The 18,380-nt window shown below is 43.9% G+C and overlaps 1 protein-coding gene across 9 annotated transcripts in view; it reads left to right on the forward strand.

The window, feature by feature from the left end:
- Positions 1-18,380, forward strand: part of LMO1 (LIM domain only 1) — a 216,424-nt gene that overhangs the window by 168,169 nt on the left and 29,875 nt on the right. Inside the window, exon 1 of one of the 9 annotated variants that reach the window (XM_054828734.1) lies at positions 15,177-15,216. The exons of the other annotated variants lie outside the window; for them this stretch is intronic. Coding sequence (XP_054684709.1) covers positions 15,192-15,216 — 25 coding nt within the window. The 5' untranslated portion in view covers positions 15,177-15,191. Of the gene's footprint in view, positions 1-15,176; positions 15,217-18,380 lie in introns of those variants that run through there. 9 annotated transcript variants of the gene reach the window in all.

Consider the following 18,380-nt stretch of genomic DNA (forward strand, 5'->3'; position numbering starts at 1 on the left):
TGCTGCTTTTAATCCTCAAAGCATTTTGCCAGTGTTAAGGAATTTGCACGCCCCGAGTTAGCGTTCTCTGGAGCTAAGGCCTGGGTATCTGGGGGGATGTGCCTGACCCCCCTGAGGCGTGGCGTGGTTCTGTGCAAGTTGTCCCAGATTTGTTCAGCTCTGCTTTCTCTCTGCACAGCCCTTGCTGCCCTGCCCAGCAACAGAGGAGGGTGGGATCTGCAACGCCAGCTCTTGTTCTGGCACAGTGCTGGGCCTGGGTCCCACCTCGCCTGCTCCCCCGTGCTGGGTTTGGAGGTCAGAGCTCTACAGAAGAAGGGAGAAAGATCTCCTGGAAAGGATGGAGCACAATTGCATCACTTGTTCTTGACTGTTGTCAGGGCAGTTGTGTTGATCCCCTCTGAATAGGCAATTTTTATTTTTTTTTATGTCACTGAGGTTCAGTCCAAGTAATTGCAAATTGTTGAGGAAAAACCTTCCCTAGCCTATCTTCCTGCCATAATTATGAGCATCGGTCACGTTCCCCTCTGATTTCTGCCATGATTGTAAGTGTTGGTCACGTTCCCCCCTGCCGTTTCATGCGTGCGACAGAAAAATGAGGTAAGACTCTGCTGTAAAACATCCTGACAGTTTACAGGCGCTTCCTTAGCGACCCTTTTTTGGTAGATGGTGCCTTAACTTCTTAGCCCGCTGGCGTGTTGGTTCTCCGTAGGATTGCTCCAAGGTCCCGTGGAGCTCTGTCCCACGTCTAGCGGCTGTGTCGGTATTCAGCCGATCCAGGGGTGTTTGCTGTGGCCGGAGGGACTGGAAGGGCAGGGGCAGAGGAGGAACGCTGTTATTTTTAAGAGGACTGTTGCTTTCAGTTCTTGATCGATGCTCTTTTGAACGTCCGGGGGGAGGGAGCAGAAGGTAACCTGCTGGTTTTCTCCTTGTACTAATGTGTTTAAAAGGTGGCACCAGCAGTGGAGGCGTGGGGGAACTTGACTAAGCTCTGCCTTTAGCGCAGCTTCAACGCAGATGAGTATCCTGTGCTTGATGCACTTTCCAAGCTGTACAAACAATGCTTTAAATGTCTGAAGTACCCAGCAGGGCAAGTAAAAACGTCCTTGAGCAACTTTGTATTTAAGACAGTGTTTTCCTTTGATCAGGAGGGAACAGATGTGTCTCTTCTTATGTGTGTGTTTGTGCACACCCCCTGATGCACACGCATTCCCTGTGCAGGGGCTGCAGTATTTAGGGTAGGCTGTTATTCCTCTTTGTTCTTTCTTATTACTGTTTTTGTTTTTCCAGGGAATCTAAGTTGGAATTTAGAGAGGTCAGACTAAACAAGGTTTTAACTTACTCTCGCTCATTCCCTTATCTCTCTTTAATTTGGATAGAGAAAAAAAATACAATAAGTCTCCCTTTAAAAAAATGCATGCGTATGTATAATCGATTCATTGACTAGTCTTTTTGGGGGTTTTTAAGCATTCAGTCTAAGTGGGCTGCTCAGTGAAATTTGTACATTCATAAAATAGCTGATTGAAAAGCAATATTTCAGATAAATACAAGCCAGCGATCTATCAGCAGTTGTAATAAAAGCTGGGCTTCAGGCTGTGATTTTATTTTGAAATAATAAGAATTGCTTTATTCTTTTTACTTGAGTTACCATGGTAATTCTGTCGTGTAGCAGTGTTATATTGATTTAGAAAGTGGACAGTAATATTTCTTTTGTGTTATTCTGTTTCTAGGGGTTGATTTCTAATTTCCACTTGGAGATTACTTTTATAAATTTCTTAAGTCCTTCCACTTTTTTCTCTAGCAGTGTAATTTTCCTCTCACACATTGCTATTTTCTGAGCTTATTGGTTTGCTCTTATTTTAAATTAAACTTGCTGGTTTCAAATATTGAAATGACATCTTTGTCTGTGTCTGTACTTTGGTTTAGCAAAATATTACAGTCTGCTGTTTTATGCTTAATAATTTAAGGGAAGCTTTATGTCTGCCATCAGTGGTTGTTGGTAACTTATGACTAAACCAACACAGAGCTTAAACCTCTGACATTTTAATACTGTGTAATGGTGCTTCCACCCTGCACACCATTTCTTTTTTTTAATCTGCCTTGTGTGTGCGTATGCTAAAGAGAATGACAATTATAGTCTGAAGAGATCAGGAGGAGTTTTTGGGTGGAGCTGGCTTTTGGCCTCTTTAGGTCTCCGTCGCACTTGAGAGAACCACTGGTTTTGTCCTTCATGCGGGTACCCTCCCTGGTCACCCATCTTCCATGTGCAGTTAAGAAGCTTCAAGTTTTCTGCAAGCAAAACTTTGACTTGCAGAAGTGCATGTAGATACCTGATGGCTGACAAAAAAATAATAAACTGCTTTAGCTCTGTACAGGATTGTTATACCTTAGCTATGGAGCACTGCTTTTAGATTGCTGCTGCTTTAAGAAATGACAGCCTAAACAGGATGCGACTGTTCCTTGTGGCATCTCTTTCTTTTTTTGTGAATGAGAAATAATGCTTCTATTCCGGACCTGGGAGATGAGGGGAAATGAACTTCAAGCATCACTGTTTTCAGAAGTGGTAGTTTAGATCCTGAAACCAAACCCATGAATTCTGCTTTCAAACAGAAGTCATTCAGCTTACCTTTTAATGTAAAGGGTGGGAAAGCTGTGTGAGTACCAAGTACAAATTTCCTGATCTCCTGAAAGCGCCACTGAAAGGTTTTGAGGTGCAAGGAACTGATGGGAGGGGGACTGAAGCTGTCTTCTGTTGTCCTTTGTTTCGTGCCTATGTGAAGCTCACAACAGTAAGAAAAGGATTCCAGGAGCCCCAGCTGATCTCTGCTGGGATCGCTGGACCAGCTACAGGCAGGAATTACCATCAGCTGGAAATGTCAGAAGAAGAGGGGAAGGGTAGCATGAACCTGGTTGACCTCAAAAGGCCTGAGGTATGAGGTAGCTGGAAAAAGGCAAATGCAATCCTGGAATGGATCGAACAAGAAACTGCTAATAATGATCACTGTTAATAATGCTGGAGAGAGGCACTGATAGACTTTGTCTATCGTGGGTAAACCACAGATCACTCATTCTCAGGGACAGTAAATCCTTGTGGAAATAGGGGCAGAGAGGGTGCTCGTGAAGACAGAAGGGTCCATGCTTCAGCTTGTCTGCCTTTGCAAAATGAAGGCTGACTGGTCTGACCTGCATGAGGACCCTGGGAGGGGAAACCCCAGGGAGGAAGGAAAATAGGCTTTTTTACCCCAAAATATTTTATTATCACTAGAACAAGTAGCTGGAAATGGCTAAGAATATTTCTAGGCTAGCAACTTGAAAGCTTCTGGGCTTCAGAAGAGTTGATCTCTAGATCAGCCTTCCCCAGAGAATAGTGGAGGGACAAAGCTGAATTGTTTGGGTTAGAGAAAGAGATGGTATGATAGCCTCCGGCTGCAGGAGGTGGGACTCGCTAGTCCTTCTCAGTCGTCGGTCCATGCTGAGGCATTTATGTCACAGTCTATGAAGCTCTGTCAGTGTTTCCATATAAACCCCATATTTTCATGAACATTCATTTATGGTGAAAGTCTGCACATAAGATCCTGCCTGAGGATACCTTTTTCTTTCCTATTAAAATTTTATAAACCCGTCACTTGGCTGGGATTTTTAGGTCTCTGTGAAAGTAAAATAGAAGGGGAAGCACAGAGGGTATAGGGTCATTGTCTTCCTCAATGCTCCCTTTAAAAAAAAAAAAAAAAAAGGCATAAGGTACAAGCTTACAGGTGAATTCCTCGATGGGAACGGCAAAAGCCATGTCTGCAGGTTCCGAACTTCTTTTCAGTGATCTGTTTTGGTTTGATCCGAATGTGAAAATGCCTAAGCAGCTGCTGTTCCCAGAAGTCTCCCCTAGCTTTTCTGCATGCGTGTTGCTGTGCAGGTGTTGCCTGTGCTGTTCGGCTTGAGAGCAGTGATCCACAAACTTTAAAACCTTCAAATAGGTCTTGACCTGTGAGGCTGTAATGGCCCTTGGAGTCTTTACGACCCATCGGGTGATGTCTGTTACACATTAGTCTGTAATAGCTCCAGAATAAATAACTTCTTTTTTTTTTTTTTTTTAAAGTCAGTAATTATATCTCTCCACAATGGAGTGCAATGGCTCCGCATGCTAAAATGCAGTTTTAAAGTAATGCAACAAGAGACTGTTTAATGTCTCTGACAGTCTTGGCGCTGAGTGCAAGTCCTCTGCTTTCTTTCTCCAGTATTTTCTTTCTCATTACTTACTCATATTACAGCATATTCATGCTACCAGGAGCTAACATCTTGCCCCAGATTCTCTGTGATGTGGCAAACAAGTACCTGATACTATGGGTCTCCTCAAAATAATGCTTTGGTCTTTCCCCATCCCACCTGCTTTTTAGGAAGATCTTCAGCTGATAATTTGCACTGCTCTTAGCAGGGCTCCGTGCTCAAGAGAGCAATCTTGCCCTGGTAGGAGAAAGCACTAGATGATTTGATAGACTTTTTTTTTATAAGCATTTCTCTCTGTATCTGATCTTTCCATGGGATACAGTGCTGCCTGCATCTTAAGTTGGGATTTGGGTTTGCTACCCCCTACCTAAAGTACATTTTCTTTCCCTATGGTTCATTCAATTGTAACTCTAGGATATATCTTCTGGGACTGAGTAATTGGCTAGGTCAGAAGTAATCTTTATTTTCACTAGAGAGATGTTTACAAACTGATGCTGTAGTATCTCTTTAAAACCCACTGAGAATCTGATTAAAGGCCTGAGGATCTTCTGCAAAGATTGCCTGCTCCCAGTTGACTTGAAAGGGTCAGCATGCTGTCACAGTTTCGACGACTAAGAATTAACTTAAGGCTGATTCAAATGCTACTCTCTGTGTATAGCATTGATTGGACTGCTTTCAGATGGCAAGAGGTAACTTTATACTGTAGCATGTGTGAACTCCATTTAGTTAAATAGGAAAGCTGAATGAATATGGTTGCTTGTGGCATGGGAGCTCAAAGGTGAATGCGTTCTACCCCTTCTGTCCTGAATTAAATACTTAGGGGAGGGTGGCAGAGAAACATAATTCTCGTGGTAATGTACTGGGGCTACTGACTGCTGCAGCTGTTCTGCACCAAGTACAGCTCCTAAGTTTCACAGAATCTTTACTTCTCTTCCCCTACGCGCGGTCCACCCTGTAAGCCTGACCTTAAGGAGATGGGATTGCTTGTAGTGGAAATGGCAGCAGAGTGCTCTTCTGAATGAGGAGAAGAAACCAGACCCAATAAAATTAATTTGGTGCGTCATTATCACTGCCCCTTTTTCAGGAATTGGTAGCAGCACTAAGATTTTTAACCTGGTTTCACGTGAGCATCAATGCTCAAAGGCATTGTGTATTAATGTGGGAAACAGCTGGTGCCGACTCGCGCAAAGCTGTGGGGTTTGTGGTGCCACGCTTACAGTTGGTGGCCTTAGAGTAACCTTTAAAAAGGCCCTGCTGAATGCAACCACCTGTCATAATGATGTGCTCTGTGGGAAGCAATGCCAGGCTGCAAAGCGGTGTATTCCAGCGCTGTCAGTGCACGCACCAAAGCAGGCAGTGCTGCTGCTCCTGCTGCAGCCGAGCCCGTTGTGTGGAAGTTCTGCTGAGCACCTTAGGCAAAGACAATGGGCTGAGCGGAGGTGTGCTCCTGAGGGCCTGCTTCTGCCTGCCAGCCTCTCCACCAAGCCAGCGGTTGCCTCTAGCCTCTGGAGCAACCAGGGGAGGTGTCCCACCAGTGTTAAACCTTCAGCCAGGATGCAGGGGCCAGCTGGTGTAAGTCAGCAAGCATCTCGCTGCTTCAAAGCAAAGGTGGGGATTCCTGATTTCTTGCCTCTTGTAATGTCTGGTAAGCTAAAGGCCTTTCTGGTGATACAGTCGCAGCACCAAGGCCCTTCTTGACATTTCTTAGATGCATCAGTGCTGTCCACAAATGAATGATCTCAAGGGTTTGGTGCACCTGTGTTAAAGGGTTCAGGTTTCCCTGGGCACTTTCTTGGGAATTCTTCCTAGTGTTGCCTTGGAATGAGTGCAACGTAGCTGTAGGCCGAGGTCTTAGGCTAACCCAAAGCCTTGGTGTGGTTTTTTTGCTTTTTCTTGCTTTTTTTTGTCTTGCAACTGTTATACTAAGTCCAGGATGAAGAGATGCTGGAAATGCTGACAGGCTCTGAGTTAGAGCAACCAGAGAGGCCACGCTGCAGTAATGTACTGCTCAGCTTTAATTGTGCCCAGCGCAATTTCTGTGTTCCCTGTGGGCAGTTACTATGCAGTGCTCCTGCGTGGTGGCCATGCTTGCATCCAGAGTTGCAATTTGCCAGTGGTCGCTCTCAGAAGAAAAATGTGCCCCAGTGGGATCCTGAGCAAACTGAAGGCAATAGCAACTGCACCAGCCAAGGCAGAGGAAAGGAAAACGATTTTGACGTCTCCTGTAGGTGACCAGCCATGAAGTCAGACAGTTTTATATCTGCAAGACTTGAAAAATGACACCGGAATCTGACAGTCTTGTCCCTCCTCCCTCCAGCTCCCTTCCCAGGCTGGAGGAGCTGCTGCCTTGTGGTCACTGTAGTTTAGTGGTGACATGTTTCACTGTACACAACTGGATCCATTTTCTGTACAGTAAACAAAGCTCTGATTGCCTCTTGGGACAAATATTTTGACCATCTTTTGCCATTATAAACTTTTTATCAAATTAAACAGTACATTGAACTAAGGAGCTGTGGGCATGTTGCAATAGCCCCTGTGCTACACTTGATGGATATCCGGTGTTTGCTTTTGCTTCTTTTCATCCTGTCTTCTTTTTGCTTGGGATGGTTGGCTCCTTCCTCATCACTGAGCAAGCTCCATGTGTTTAAGTCTCAAACGATGACTTGTTTCCCACCCCTCTCCCATCCCAAGGAACTAAATAAAAAGTTGAGCTCAACAAAACCCTTGCCAAATCCTGGTTTGTACTTAGGGTTTCTGCATGTGTGCTGATCTAATTTAGCTTGTAAGCTTACAGCACTGACTCCCCAAAGAAGACTTCTTGGTGATGCTTAATCAAAGAAAGTAAATATTTCTTAGTCTTGGCTTAAGTTTCCATTAGATCGACAGAGCAAGCCATTTGTGAAGATTATTATGCTGGTTCCTGCTACAGGAGACAGTCATGTGAGTTGTTACTACAGTACCAGCTGTGAACAGTGTGACAAGTCTCATTTTGTTTCAGTTGGATGAATACTCTTCAAATGGTATTAACCTAGTTAAAATTTTGCTTATCAAAGCAAGATCTGTAAAGCAAGCCAGGTAAGTGCATATTACTGTTTGAAGTTGTATGAGCATGCAGGAGGAGGAGTTGATTTTGAACTTTCCTCACGCTGCATATCATGATCAAGCACTTGAGGCAACTTTAACATTTGAATGAGTTCATCATTAAAGGAATAGTGTTGATAGCAGGGCTGTGTTTACTCAGCATTTCCCTCCAAGCTCTCAGAGTGCTCCTTCCGCTTAAATGTTTACCCTTGAGTTTAGCTGAGATGCCTACCCAGTGAAGGAACGGTCTTACTCATCCTGTGGATGCTGAATGACCATATTTCCATGAAATAAATGCTGAAGATGCTCCTGGAAGAAATCACTAAGGCATCATGTAGGGAAAAAACCAAACCAACACAACAACAGGACTTGACCCTACTTGTGCTTATATTTGGTACTATGCTATGTAAGGCAGTGGATGCATACAAAATAGCAAGGAATAATCTCTAAGTTAGAATGTTTGAATTAAGCATCCAAAAAATGGTTGAGAAGGGCAATGAAAATAAAGTAACTTTCCCAAAATAGCAGCATTTTGGTAATCTGTGATGGGATTAAATTCTGGTCCCCAGATCTCAGGTCTGAACACTGTATGCTGAAGGGGGAAAAAAAAAAAATTAACTTCATGGGATTCAAGCTTCAGTACCATACCCAAGGGCAGATCAGCATGGGTGCTGGCTGTCAGTCTGTTTCCAGTTTAGTTTGAGAGTAAGATTTTGTGTTATACTGTGTCAAATGCTAATCTGGCTAAGGCTTTCTGTATTGCTCATGCAATTTAATATGTCATCCTCACCTTCCCCCTTGCTTGGATTTACTGTACTGTATAATAGGTATTATGGCAAAGTGGTTTTCCTCTAAAATAGAGAGAAACAATTTGGGACCAATGCACAAACCAAATGAAACACATCTACTGGAAGACTGGTTGACAAGGATGTTTTTAAAATATTAGCAAGGAGATATGCAATAAAGCACATATGGAAATGTTAAAGTAAAACTGGGTCTTTGTGTATGGGAGGAGATACGAGGTAGTCACCTAGTGGGGGAAGAGGAGGAGAAGGGCATGTGTGGGTTGGAAGCAGGGCGTACTGGTTTTTTGGTGAGTTTCGGGTATTACTGGCTGTAAGTTGGAAGAACCGATACAGAGGTAAACAGAAGTTGTGTGGAACCTGCCATTTTAATGTGTACTCAGAAAAATATTCCTAACTAGTTAAGGGTTTGTTGACATTTTAGTCTTTATTTTACGTGACTGATCAACTAGTGTTTAGTCTTCTCCTGGGTCTTGGGTGGTTTTGGCTGGTCTTGCAGAGGGTTCCCCGTAGGAACAGGATCTGAAGAGGTGGCAAGTGTAGCATTGCTCCTCTTTGTGCCACAGTCTGGTGCAGAAGGCTCAAACAGGCTGCTTCATGTTGATAGCAGGGCTGTGTTTGCTCAGCAGGGCAGCAGTGGGGTGCTCACGAGCACTCAGCACCTTCAGGCCTTGGTGGCCGTCCTGTAGGACGTGCCGCAGAGGGAGGTGATGGTGTGTGCTGGCACAGAGCTGGGAGACAGGAGCCCCTGCTGTGAGCCATGGGCAGCTGAAGGGCCCCCAGGTGAGCTGCTGGGCAGCCCCTGGCCAGGTGTCTGATACCCTGACTGGCTCTGCCTCACCTGAGGTGCTTGGCATGGAGGCCATGCCTTGCTCTTGCTTGAGACTGCGTGGCCAAAAGGCATGGTTTGATGTGTGAAGAGAGGAAGAGCAGAGACCTTCCCAAGCACTGTGGCAGAGCCCTCCTCCTGTTTGCCCCTCTGCCAGCTGTGGTGGCAAACCACCGTCTGTGCTTCACCTGGAGCTGCAGCCTTTTACCTTTCTGCACCTGAGGAACACATCCTGCTTTATACTTCCATCTTCCCTGCTTCTTTCAGACATCCGTGTGGCTTGGCTCATCCTGCCTCTTCAAAAGATAGAAATCTTCATTTCTCCCTCCATTTTTGAAGAACTGAGATTCTTGAGTCCTTGAATCATTTGACTTGCCCTTTGCTACGCTGCCTTTGCAGCATCCCTTTTATATAATCACCGCTGCTCGCAGTATTCTGTAATACAGCCCCACTCCTCTCTCTAACAGACTGCTATGATGTCCATGACTTACATCCCTGAATTTTCATTACTGCTACAAAGACTTTTATGCACTTTAAAAGGGAACAGATGGATTCTTCCCTATTTTGGAAGAGATCATTCGTGCCTGTCCACCTTCTCAAGTTCACCTATTTTCATTACTTTAACTTAAAATGATTTGTGGAGTCTTCTGAGCTCTCAAAATTAAACTGGAGCCTGAATAAGATTTGAACCTAGATTTTCTTCATCTAACCTAAAGTAGATGATAGCTTCAAGGGAGGACCTAGAGAATAGTTCATTTTGGTTATAGTTCAAAACAGTAGTCAGTCTACTCTTTCCCACTGTGCTCTTTCAACATTGCTTGAAGGAGGCTCACAAAGAGCCCTTCTGAGATTGAAGTGGGAACAAAGTGCTAATTGTTAAATTATCTTTTGCCCCCCAAAACCTAAGGAAAATCATCTGAAAGATGTTAGTTGCATACGGAGTATTTCTATCTCCATCCAGTGTTAAGTAGTCTATTTTAGAAACCCTGTATGGTCTATCCTTGGCAGTTCTCACTAGGCTTTTGCACTCAAACAATATGGACTCTAGCAGGTGGCATTTTTGCCAAATGACCTCTTCTCAATACCAGGATGTTCAGAAGTTGGCCTTTCTCATCTTTTTCAGAACTATTAAAATAGGAGGTGGAGGGCAAATGTACTACCAATAGGGTGAGGATGCACTAAGATGTTAGACTGGAAGAAAATCAAAATATTGCTTTCCAAAGAATTGAGTAAGTGGTGAAGAGCATGGTCTGATACCTGGGCATAGTAACTAGCAGCACTTCTCTCTGGAAACAAATGACGCAAACTTACAAGCGCTGGTCTTCTGCTGTGGCAGAGGTTAATTATACGAGTGGTTCTGCAACTTGCAGGCTTTTTCTTCTGTGCTCCTCTCACATTTGCCTTTCTGACGTGAACTGCGGTAATATGCTCAATTTATGTGTCTCTGTCTGATTTTGGTTAATTGTAGTAGTAATTACTAATTTCCAACCTTTGACCTGCTTTTTTAATCGCATTTTTTAAACGATCTTTTTGTGCCATTCTAGAATTTGGTGTTTGGTTTTTAATTTAGATAAATTATGCTAAAGTGTTCTTGAGAGAGCTGCATGCTAAGGTCAAAAGCTTTATCTGCGCAGCACCCATTTACTTTAACCTATTTTAATAATCGTAGCTGCTTTCTTTAATGGGTAGCTTTTGTCTCAACTATGCTAAATCTGTCCTGTTTAGACCAGGCTGCTGATGTAGCAGTAAAACGAAGCACTGCGGAGCGGCCCTGAGGCTTCGGGATCACCGCCTGCATCGGGGAGGTTTTGGGTCCGGGTTTCCCTCCCAGCACGGCTCCAGCACGCCCAGCCCCACAGCTCCCCTAACCTGCACCTCTGCAAAGTGCCCAGAGACAGGCCATGGGTCTGTGGTCCTTGGTGGCCGCCCCGCGCCGTGTCTTCAGCATCCCGCCGTCAGTTTAGCTGCGCTCGCACCTCGCTGACCTTGTTTGAAAGTCTTTCCCTCCCCTTTTCCCCGTGAGTAATAGGGAAATGCCCTTTACTGCTGGTGGTGGCCAGGGTCGCTCGTTATGCTGATTGCACCACGAGCGCATGTGAGCCGTGGGAGAGCTGTTTGGGATGGCCGTAACATCAGCGGGGTGAGCACCTCCCTGTCTTAGGCTGCTGCGTCCTCTGAGCTGAGGAGGTTTTGAGGGGAGATGGCACTTCATCCCACAGCAGAGCACTGGCCGGACGTCGTCATGAACGGCAAGGGCTCGTTGTCAGCCTTCTTGTGATGGGAGAGCTCTCAGCGTTTTCAGAAAAGATATTTTTATTATCCCTCTGGTTTCCCCAGACATAAAAAAGGATATACGCATGTTTGTGGCAAACTGTGCTAGATTTACGCAGACCAGTTTTCCTACCTTTCTCTCCTCCTCCTTTTGCTTTCGATGGGGAAAGTTTAACAGGGTGTGATGGTTTCAAACTTGGAAACAGGTATTAAAGAGCAATTAGCTGGCCGGCCTCTCTGGATAAAACAGAGAAAGCTTGCCAAAGATATTCTAGTCTTTAAACATTTGTACAAATCTCCTGTCAAATATAGAAGTAATTGCCTTTTCCCCCCTTTCTTTTTCCTCTCTTCTCAACCACTTTCAGTCCTGCATCTGGTTTAATATAATGGGTGTTTGCATGAATGGCTTAGTTAGCCAGAGTGGTAATAAAACACTTTAAATTTATTGTGACATTTGGATTTAATTAAAAAGTACACACTTAGAAAAGTAAAACATAATGTGTAGAGGGAGTCAGGAAGGTTTTTCTCCTTTTCTTCCAAAAAGCTAATTAGAGTTGTATTTTAAATTGTTTATGTGCTGCTAATCATTGTAATAAATCATTTATACTGAGAAAGACACACTCTAATGTGCTTGTGTAACTGTTTATGCTCTCAAGTTTCTATCGTGAACAAATTGATCTGGAAGTGAATTTATTAACCACTAGGGAAGAAATCATTAGTGCTTTCTCTAAATATTCCCCAGGTACACTTTTATTATCGTAGTTTACTGTTTTAACTAAAAGTAACGTTACAGGGCCTTGGTTGTAATTATAATGCAAATTGACTTTCCATCACTTTAAAGGAGGGAAAACTGCCTTTTTGCTGGTAATATATATCTATGTCATATATGCCAGAGAGCCTCGCAGCTTTCAAAGGTGTTTTGCTAAACAAAATGTAATCTCGTGTTTTCAGAGGAACTAGTTGTGGGGGCTTCATGGAAGTTTTAAAATAATCCAGTGGAAAGTTTCATCTCTTCAATCTAAGGATTTTAGGACAAGGTAAGCATAGCCTGTCACGTTAAATCTGGCAGCACACTTACAGCAACTTGATGCTTTCAGACTACTGGAGACCACTCAAGATCTCTTGGAGATGACTGAGGTTGCTGGTTCTCTGTCAGTGGTGAAGACACGGATGCAGAGATTTTCATGTGGAAAATCAGTAGCAGAACTGCAATTACAGTCTGAGATTTTCTGGTTTGTGGTGCTGTTCTTAAGCCAAACTGGGGAGCTGCTGGCATCCCAGCTGTTCCCAAAGATTTTTTAGGTGGGCTTGTCCTGCGAGTCTGGAGGTGGTCGCAGTGCCACGTGTGAGGGTGTAGGGAGCCGCGGTCCGTGGGGATTTGCAGCCGCTGGCTGGGGCTGAGGAACGGCTTTCATATTTGGAGGTGTTGCTGAATTAGTTTTCAACACCCGTACTTTCCCCGTGGTAGTAAATTGCTTTTCCCACCCTGCCCAAGAAACAAAATATGACCATCGAAAGCTCCAGTTAACAGGTTTTGTGGGTGCTTTTTAAATTTAGCTGCTATTATTTGTGTACTGAATTATTTATTTACAGGTCTAACATCAGCCCACCAGGCAGGAATACCCGCAATATGTTGATTTATATAGCTGAATAGATGGTTAGGCATTTTTATTTGAAGTCTCAAAAGTGAACTACAGTGTAACTTGATGAAGAGGTTTCATTTTCTATGGGATGTTCTTAATTTAAAAAAAACCCCAAACCACCAAACAAAAAACCCCAACAATCAACCCACAAAACTAACCAGTGTTCGGCTTTCTGGTAAAGCAGTCTGCAGCTCTTTCCAGCAGAGAAAGAAGAGTCAATGTGAGTAAAATTGTTCTTTTTAATACATATATTATTTGGAGGAGGTGCCTTAAAAAGGAGCACCGGGAGGATGCACGTGGAGTCGTTGAGAGGCAGCTGCAGAACACGGTGGCACCAGGAGAGCAGTGCAGAGGGATTCAGCTGGGACCAGAAGCAAGGACTGCTTGTGCCTTCACGCAGGAGCTTTTCAAAATCACCTGTGGAAGCTGCAAAGCACTGTGCTGAACTGCCTCTGGTATTTCAGCTTGTTTCTCCTGCAAACCCTTACTCTGGCAGCGTGCATGCTCCCACCCTTCCCATTTAAATGTTCAGAGTCGGTCCCCCCGTGAGCTGTCTCTGGCGCTCGGTGGAGGTGTGTTTGCTGTTTAACAATTCACATCAGCATTTCTGCGGCTGAGAGTGTTTGAAGGATTTGATGGCTGATGTGTATGTGCACGTACATGAGAAAGACCTCCTTTTGCCTCAGGGAGTTAGGCACTGGGATAGCTTTGGGCCTTAAGTATCTGCACTTTTATTTTTACTGTTTTTTTTTTAATATGTTCCTTAGCTGCTTATAGTTGAGTTAATGTTATTTTTTCTCTTTAGCATTAGGGACGTTCAAAAGTGACAAACGTTTGTGTATCAGTCCCGGCCACATGCACACCGTGCCACCAGCAACCTGTGGGCACGTGAGTATGTGTGAAGAATTTATTGGTGCTTCAGTTACACAAATGTCACTGAAGTGGCTTTCCATTTCTAGATTTGTCCCCAAATAGTTTTCTCTCACGAGATCAAGATGTTTATTCTCTGTCTCCTTTTAGACAGTATTTTTGACATGTTGGTTTAAAATCCAGTAACATTATATACATTTTGCTTGCAAAGTGTGAATTTTTTTGAGACTTCTAGCTATTCATTTTTTCCAGAAACCTACTATACAGTGTTCTGCCACATTAGGTTTCCCTAATAATCCATGGGAGGATGTGATCAAGATCTATTACTGCCTCTCAACATGGACGTCACCAAATTCTGTGAAGGAGCTGTAGTGCCAATTTGCTTTGCTGTTTGCAGGCACTTAAATCTGTATTTGGAAGGCCTTGCTGTACTAACCAGGCTTCAGAGCTGTAAGGAATCAAAGGATGTCTTGTGTCTTCTAGAAAGTGTGGATTTTTTTTGTCATCTTTAGATCCTTTTACGGCCACTTTCAGACCGAAATAAGAAGCCTTCAGTCATTTTGTATTCTGCTGAATCTGACACTTAGAAATGTAAACGTGTCTATCAGAATGCCATTAATTGAGAATACTAAATGTCCCTTTATATGCAAAGTCTTTATATAGAGGTGACTCCTGCTGTGATTCCTGAAGGCATTTTTCCTTCAAAGCACAAATATATCAGCACTTAAAGCAGCATTTGATATCCTCTTGCCATTCCTGCGGCCTGAGCTCTGCATTGCCGTGGCTTATTTTTCTTCTGTTGACACTTTACAAGGTGTGCCGTATCCAAATGTGGACCTTCTCTGCAGAAGTGTCCGTTAATTAATGGAACTGAAAAATAACCATTGGCAGTTTTATAGAAAGCCCCAGAATTCAGAACTGGCTTGTCCTTTGGCAAACAGAGGGAGAGGGAAAGGGACCAACACAGCCACGTAATAAATGGAGTTAATGGGAACAAAGCTGGTCTCCATTTGCCCCAGTGGAGCCGATGAGGACAAGTTGTTCTCTGCCACCGCTTGCTGTGTAAGAACAGCTTTTGCGCGCAGTCTGCTCGTGCAGTTTTGGGCTTGTGTAAAAGTGTTAAAGCATCTCGAATGATACAAAGTGTATCTGCAAGCTACTTAAGTATGTAGCCTTGAAGAACCAGGTCTGTAGGTTCTTAAATAGAGCTCCAGAGCTCAGGTGTGTAGTGGCCTGGTAAGATTTCATACCTCCTGTTTAAGCTTCATTTTGTCTCCTTCCTTGTTAAAAATTCCTTGCAGCTGGGCAAGAAATTACCCAGATTGATCCTTCTACTTGTAAGACTTTCAAGACGTCATCATCCCAAAACAGGGGGACAGTGACTCTTGTGTGACGTGGCAGGAGCTTGTCCTGGGTGCGCGAGAGTGGTTCTGGACTGCGGAAGCGCCAGGTGAAATTGCCACTTCACGGTTTAGGATGAAGCTGTTCATGACAAGTAAAAGTGAGCAATGATTTTAATATATTAAGATTCTGTAAGAGGTGGGGGCACAGGATTGCTCTGATTTGATCATGTGGGATGGGAAGAAGTGCTCCCTTGGTTTAACTCTTCACTGCCCTCAGAAGGGGGTAACATGCAGGTACCCACACTGATTCAGACCTTAAAAGGGTGACATATAGGGTTGCAGTGCATTGGTTCAAGTAAAGCCACCAAGTGGAGCTGTGATGAAGCCACCCATGAACTGCATATCAAAGACTGATTGTTCTCTGGTATTTATAATGCAGAGCATCTGTCTTAAATGCTAGCTTCCAAAATATTTCGCTGTGCACTGATAATGTGACACTAACTGTGGGATGCAGCTGTACTATTTTCTGTGCTCTATAACAAAAATAGGAGCTCAGGGGTATGTTAGTGTGATAATACATTAACATAAAGTACACCTTTTTCCTGCAAAAATAGGCATTCCTCCCACCACAACTGAGGAGCAGAGAGGATATGGTCTGTGGAGGTTTGCATATTGTACTGCAAGTGTATTTTGACACTAGAAACTGAAGAAATGGGAAACTAGATATGTCTGGGGAGTAACTACTAATCTAAGTGTCAGGTTTGATACTGGCAGACTCTGTGGAACCAGTAGCTCAAATCTCTGGAGGGCTGGCGGAGCCCTTGACCTTCGTAGTGGGAGATGAACAGTTGTTATTGCTGAGGGTTGATCTCGGAGAGAGGCACGGGCAAATCTTGAACATGGAAGCAATGTCTGTTTTGCATAGGTACAGGATGTCTCAGAGCACTAATACATAAGAAGGGTTTCCCCTCATTTTCTTGGCTGTTTAAACAGTGCTGTCTGCATGCTGTCTGTTGTCTTCACTGCTCTCTGGAGATGGCCATGTTACATCCCTCCAGTTGTCTATGGTTGCAATGTGCGGTTCTCTAGGCGAAAGATGTGCAGTGTCAGCACTGGAAGCGTATTTTTTAAAAATTGAATTTTCTGATTGCTCAGGCTGTAGAAATAATTTGTGGTGGAGCTCATTTTAAAAAAAAAGTAAATATTTTGGAGGTACCAGATTTGTATTGTTGGTGATATCATATAAAAGTGACAAGTTTTTGCTTCCCAGAGGTCAGCGTGTCAATTGTGAAACCAGCTGTTGGCCTTTGAACACAAGATGTGTCCATCACTTGAAGCTGGCCAGCTGTCCTGTTGACAGACTGGATAGAGCCTAGCAAGTCTGATGTCAACCCAGCACCATCTTCGTGGCAGTACGTTCAGGGAGAGGCTGAGGGAATTGGGTTTTCCAGCCTGAAGAGGAGAAGGCAACAGGGAGGTATCACAGCCAGGGGGTTCAGAGACGACTGAGCCAAACTCTTCTCAGAAGGAAGCAGAGGCTCTCACCTGGGAGAGGAATTTGTGCCAGGCATTTCCATGGGAAAACACGCCCTGCCCCAGGCAGCTGCGGGCAGGGACAGGCAGAGGCACGGTGGGATGAGCGGTGGGTGACACAGTGATGGTCCCACTACAACGCCAGGAGGAGAAACTGGATCTCAGCTTCCTGGGCTGCGTTGGCTTTCAGTGCAGATCTGCTGCTCCTCTGGTGTTGCCTGATGGACTTGTTTGGGACTGGGGCCGCATTTCAGCTGTGGTAGGTTTGGGAATGAAGTGAAAATCAGGCTGAACCTGCATAAAAAGTGAGAAGTCTCTGGAGAAGTCTTCTGCTGTTTAATTCTCTGAAAGCAGGGTGGCAATTGCACACCCGGCAGTTGCTGTGAAATTGTTGCAACAGATAACCAAAAATGGAATAGATTTTTTTTACTTGAACTTTGGGGTGCCTGAAATGCAGATATCTGTTCTTTTTCACCCAATTCCTGTTTGTAAGCAGTTCAGTTAAGGACTCAAATGGATCTTGGGTTTTGCAAATACTCATTCACACGCTTCCATTAGGTATTAGATCCAGAGCAGATGTTGTTCTTCCTTATCAGATTTTTGGTTCACTGTGAATCAGGAATAAGTACACTAGTGGTATATAAAGATGAAGCAAAATAAAGATTTCTATATGCACATTACCACTTCAAGTATTGTTGGCACTCAAAAAAAAACCACCCCCAAAAAACCTCCTAGCACTTGAAGTAACAAATTACTCATCTTACGCTTTGCTGTAGAAGATCATGGCTTGCTTTAAAGTAACGTTCTTTTTTCCTGCGCTTAGATAATTTAGACACTCCTCTGAAAAGAGGTACCACACGGAGTGCAGCAGAGTCGAGGTAGATTGGAGAAAAGGATTAAATTTTGCATGTGGAAGCAATGAATGTAGACTGTAGATAAACGACATGGGTTTAGAGCAATCATTGCTGCTACAGCTTGATTATTTTTCTCAGGGACAAGCGCTGTCTCTCTCTTTCCTTTGAAGAACTACTGTACTCGTGTCTGCACCATATTTTATATCATATTTGTGCTGACTTCTGTTCTTCCATTTCCTATCTGCCTCTCTTTCTCACCCAAAAGTAGGATGCCGCGACCATGTAACTTCTGAGTCTTCAACAGTGGCAACAGGCTGCTACAACAGGTTGTGGCAAGGGCACCCTATGGCCTATGAAAATACTCGTATCATGTACTTCGTGCATATAAAAGCATCCGTTCCAGAGCTTTAAAAACAAGGGTTGCAGAGAGGCTGATGTGATCTTGGGAGCAATCAGAGCTAGGAATAATGTAGGGTTGTTCAGGAGCTCTTTAGGTTAATAAGCAAATCTTTGTAGCTGTTTCCTCGCTGAAAGGTGTACTGAGAGCGAGCTGGGATTGTTCTCTTGACCTGTGCAGCAGAGAAGAGGAAGGCATGGCAGGGCTGGAGACGTGCGCTGGGAAACCACAGCTTGCTTCTTGTGTCCCAGCTAGATAGCCAGCCATATTTCTCGAGTGCTGCATTCGCTTTATGAAAAGGCGAGGCAGGGAAAGGAGGAATCTAATACGATTTGGAAGTAATAAGGTGGACTTTGCAGCAGCCCTGCCCTTAATGACTTTTTCTCACAAACCTGGTTTCCAGATATTTATAGTCTGTGAACTTTTTCTTGAAATATCAAAATATTTGTAGCTATTTTCTTTTTTTTCTTTTGAGGGGGAATAAATTACCTGGTGTCATTTGACACCGGTGGATATATTTCTTTCTTTGATAAAGAGC

Source organism: Grus americana, chromosome 5 (genome assembly GCF_028858705.1).
Source record: "Grus americana isolate bGruAme1 chromosome 5, bGruAme1.mat, whole genome shotgun sequence".
NCBI classification, from domain to species: Eukaryota; Metazoa; Chordata; class Aves; order Gruiformes; family Gruidae; genus Grus; species Grus americana.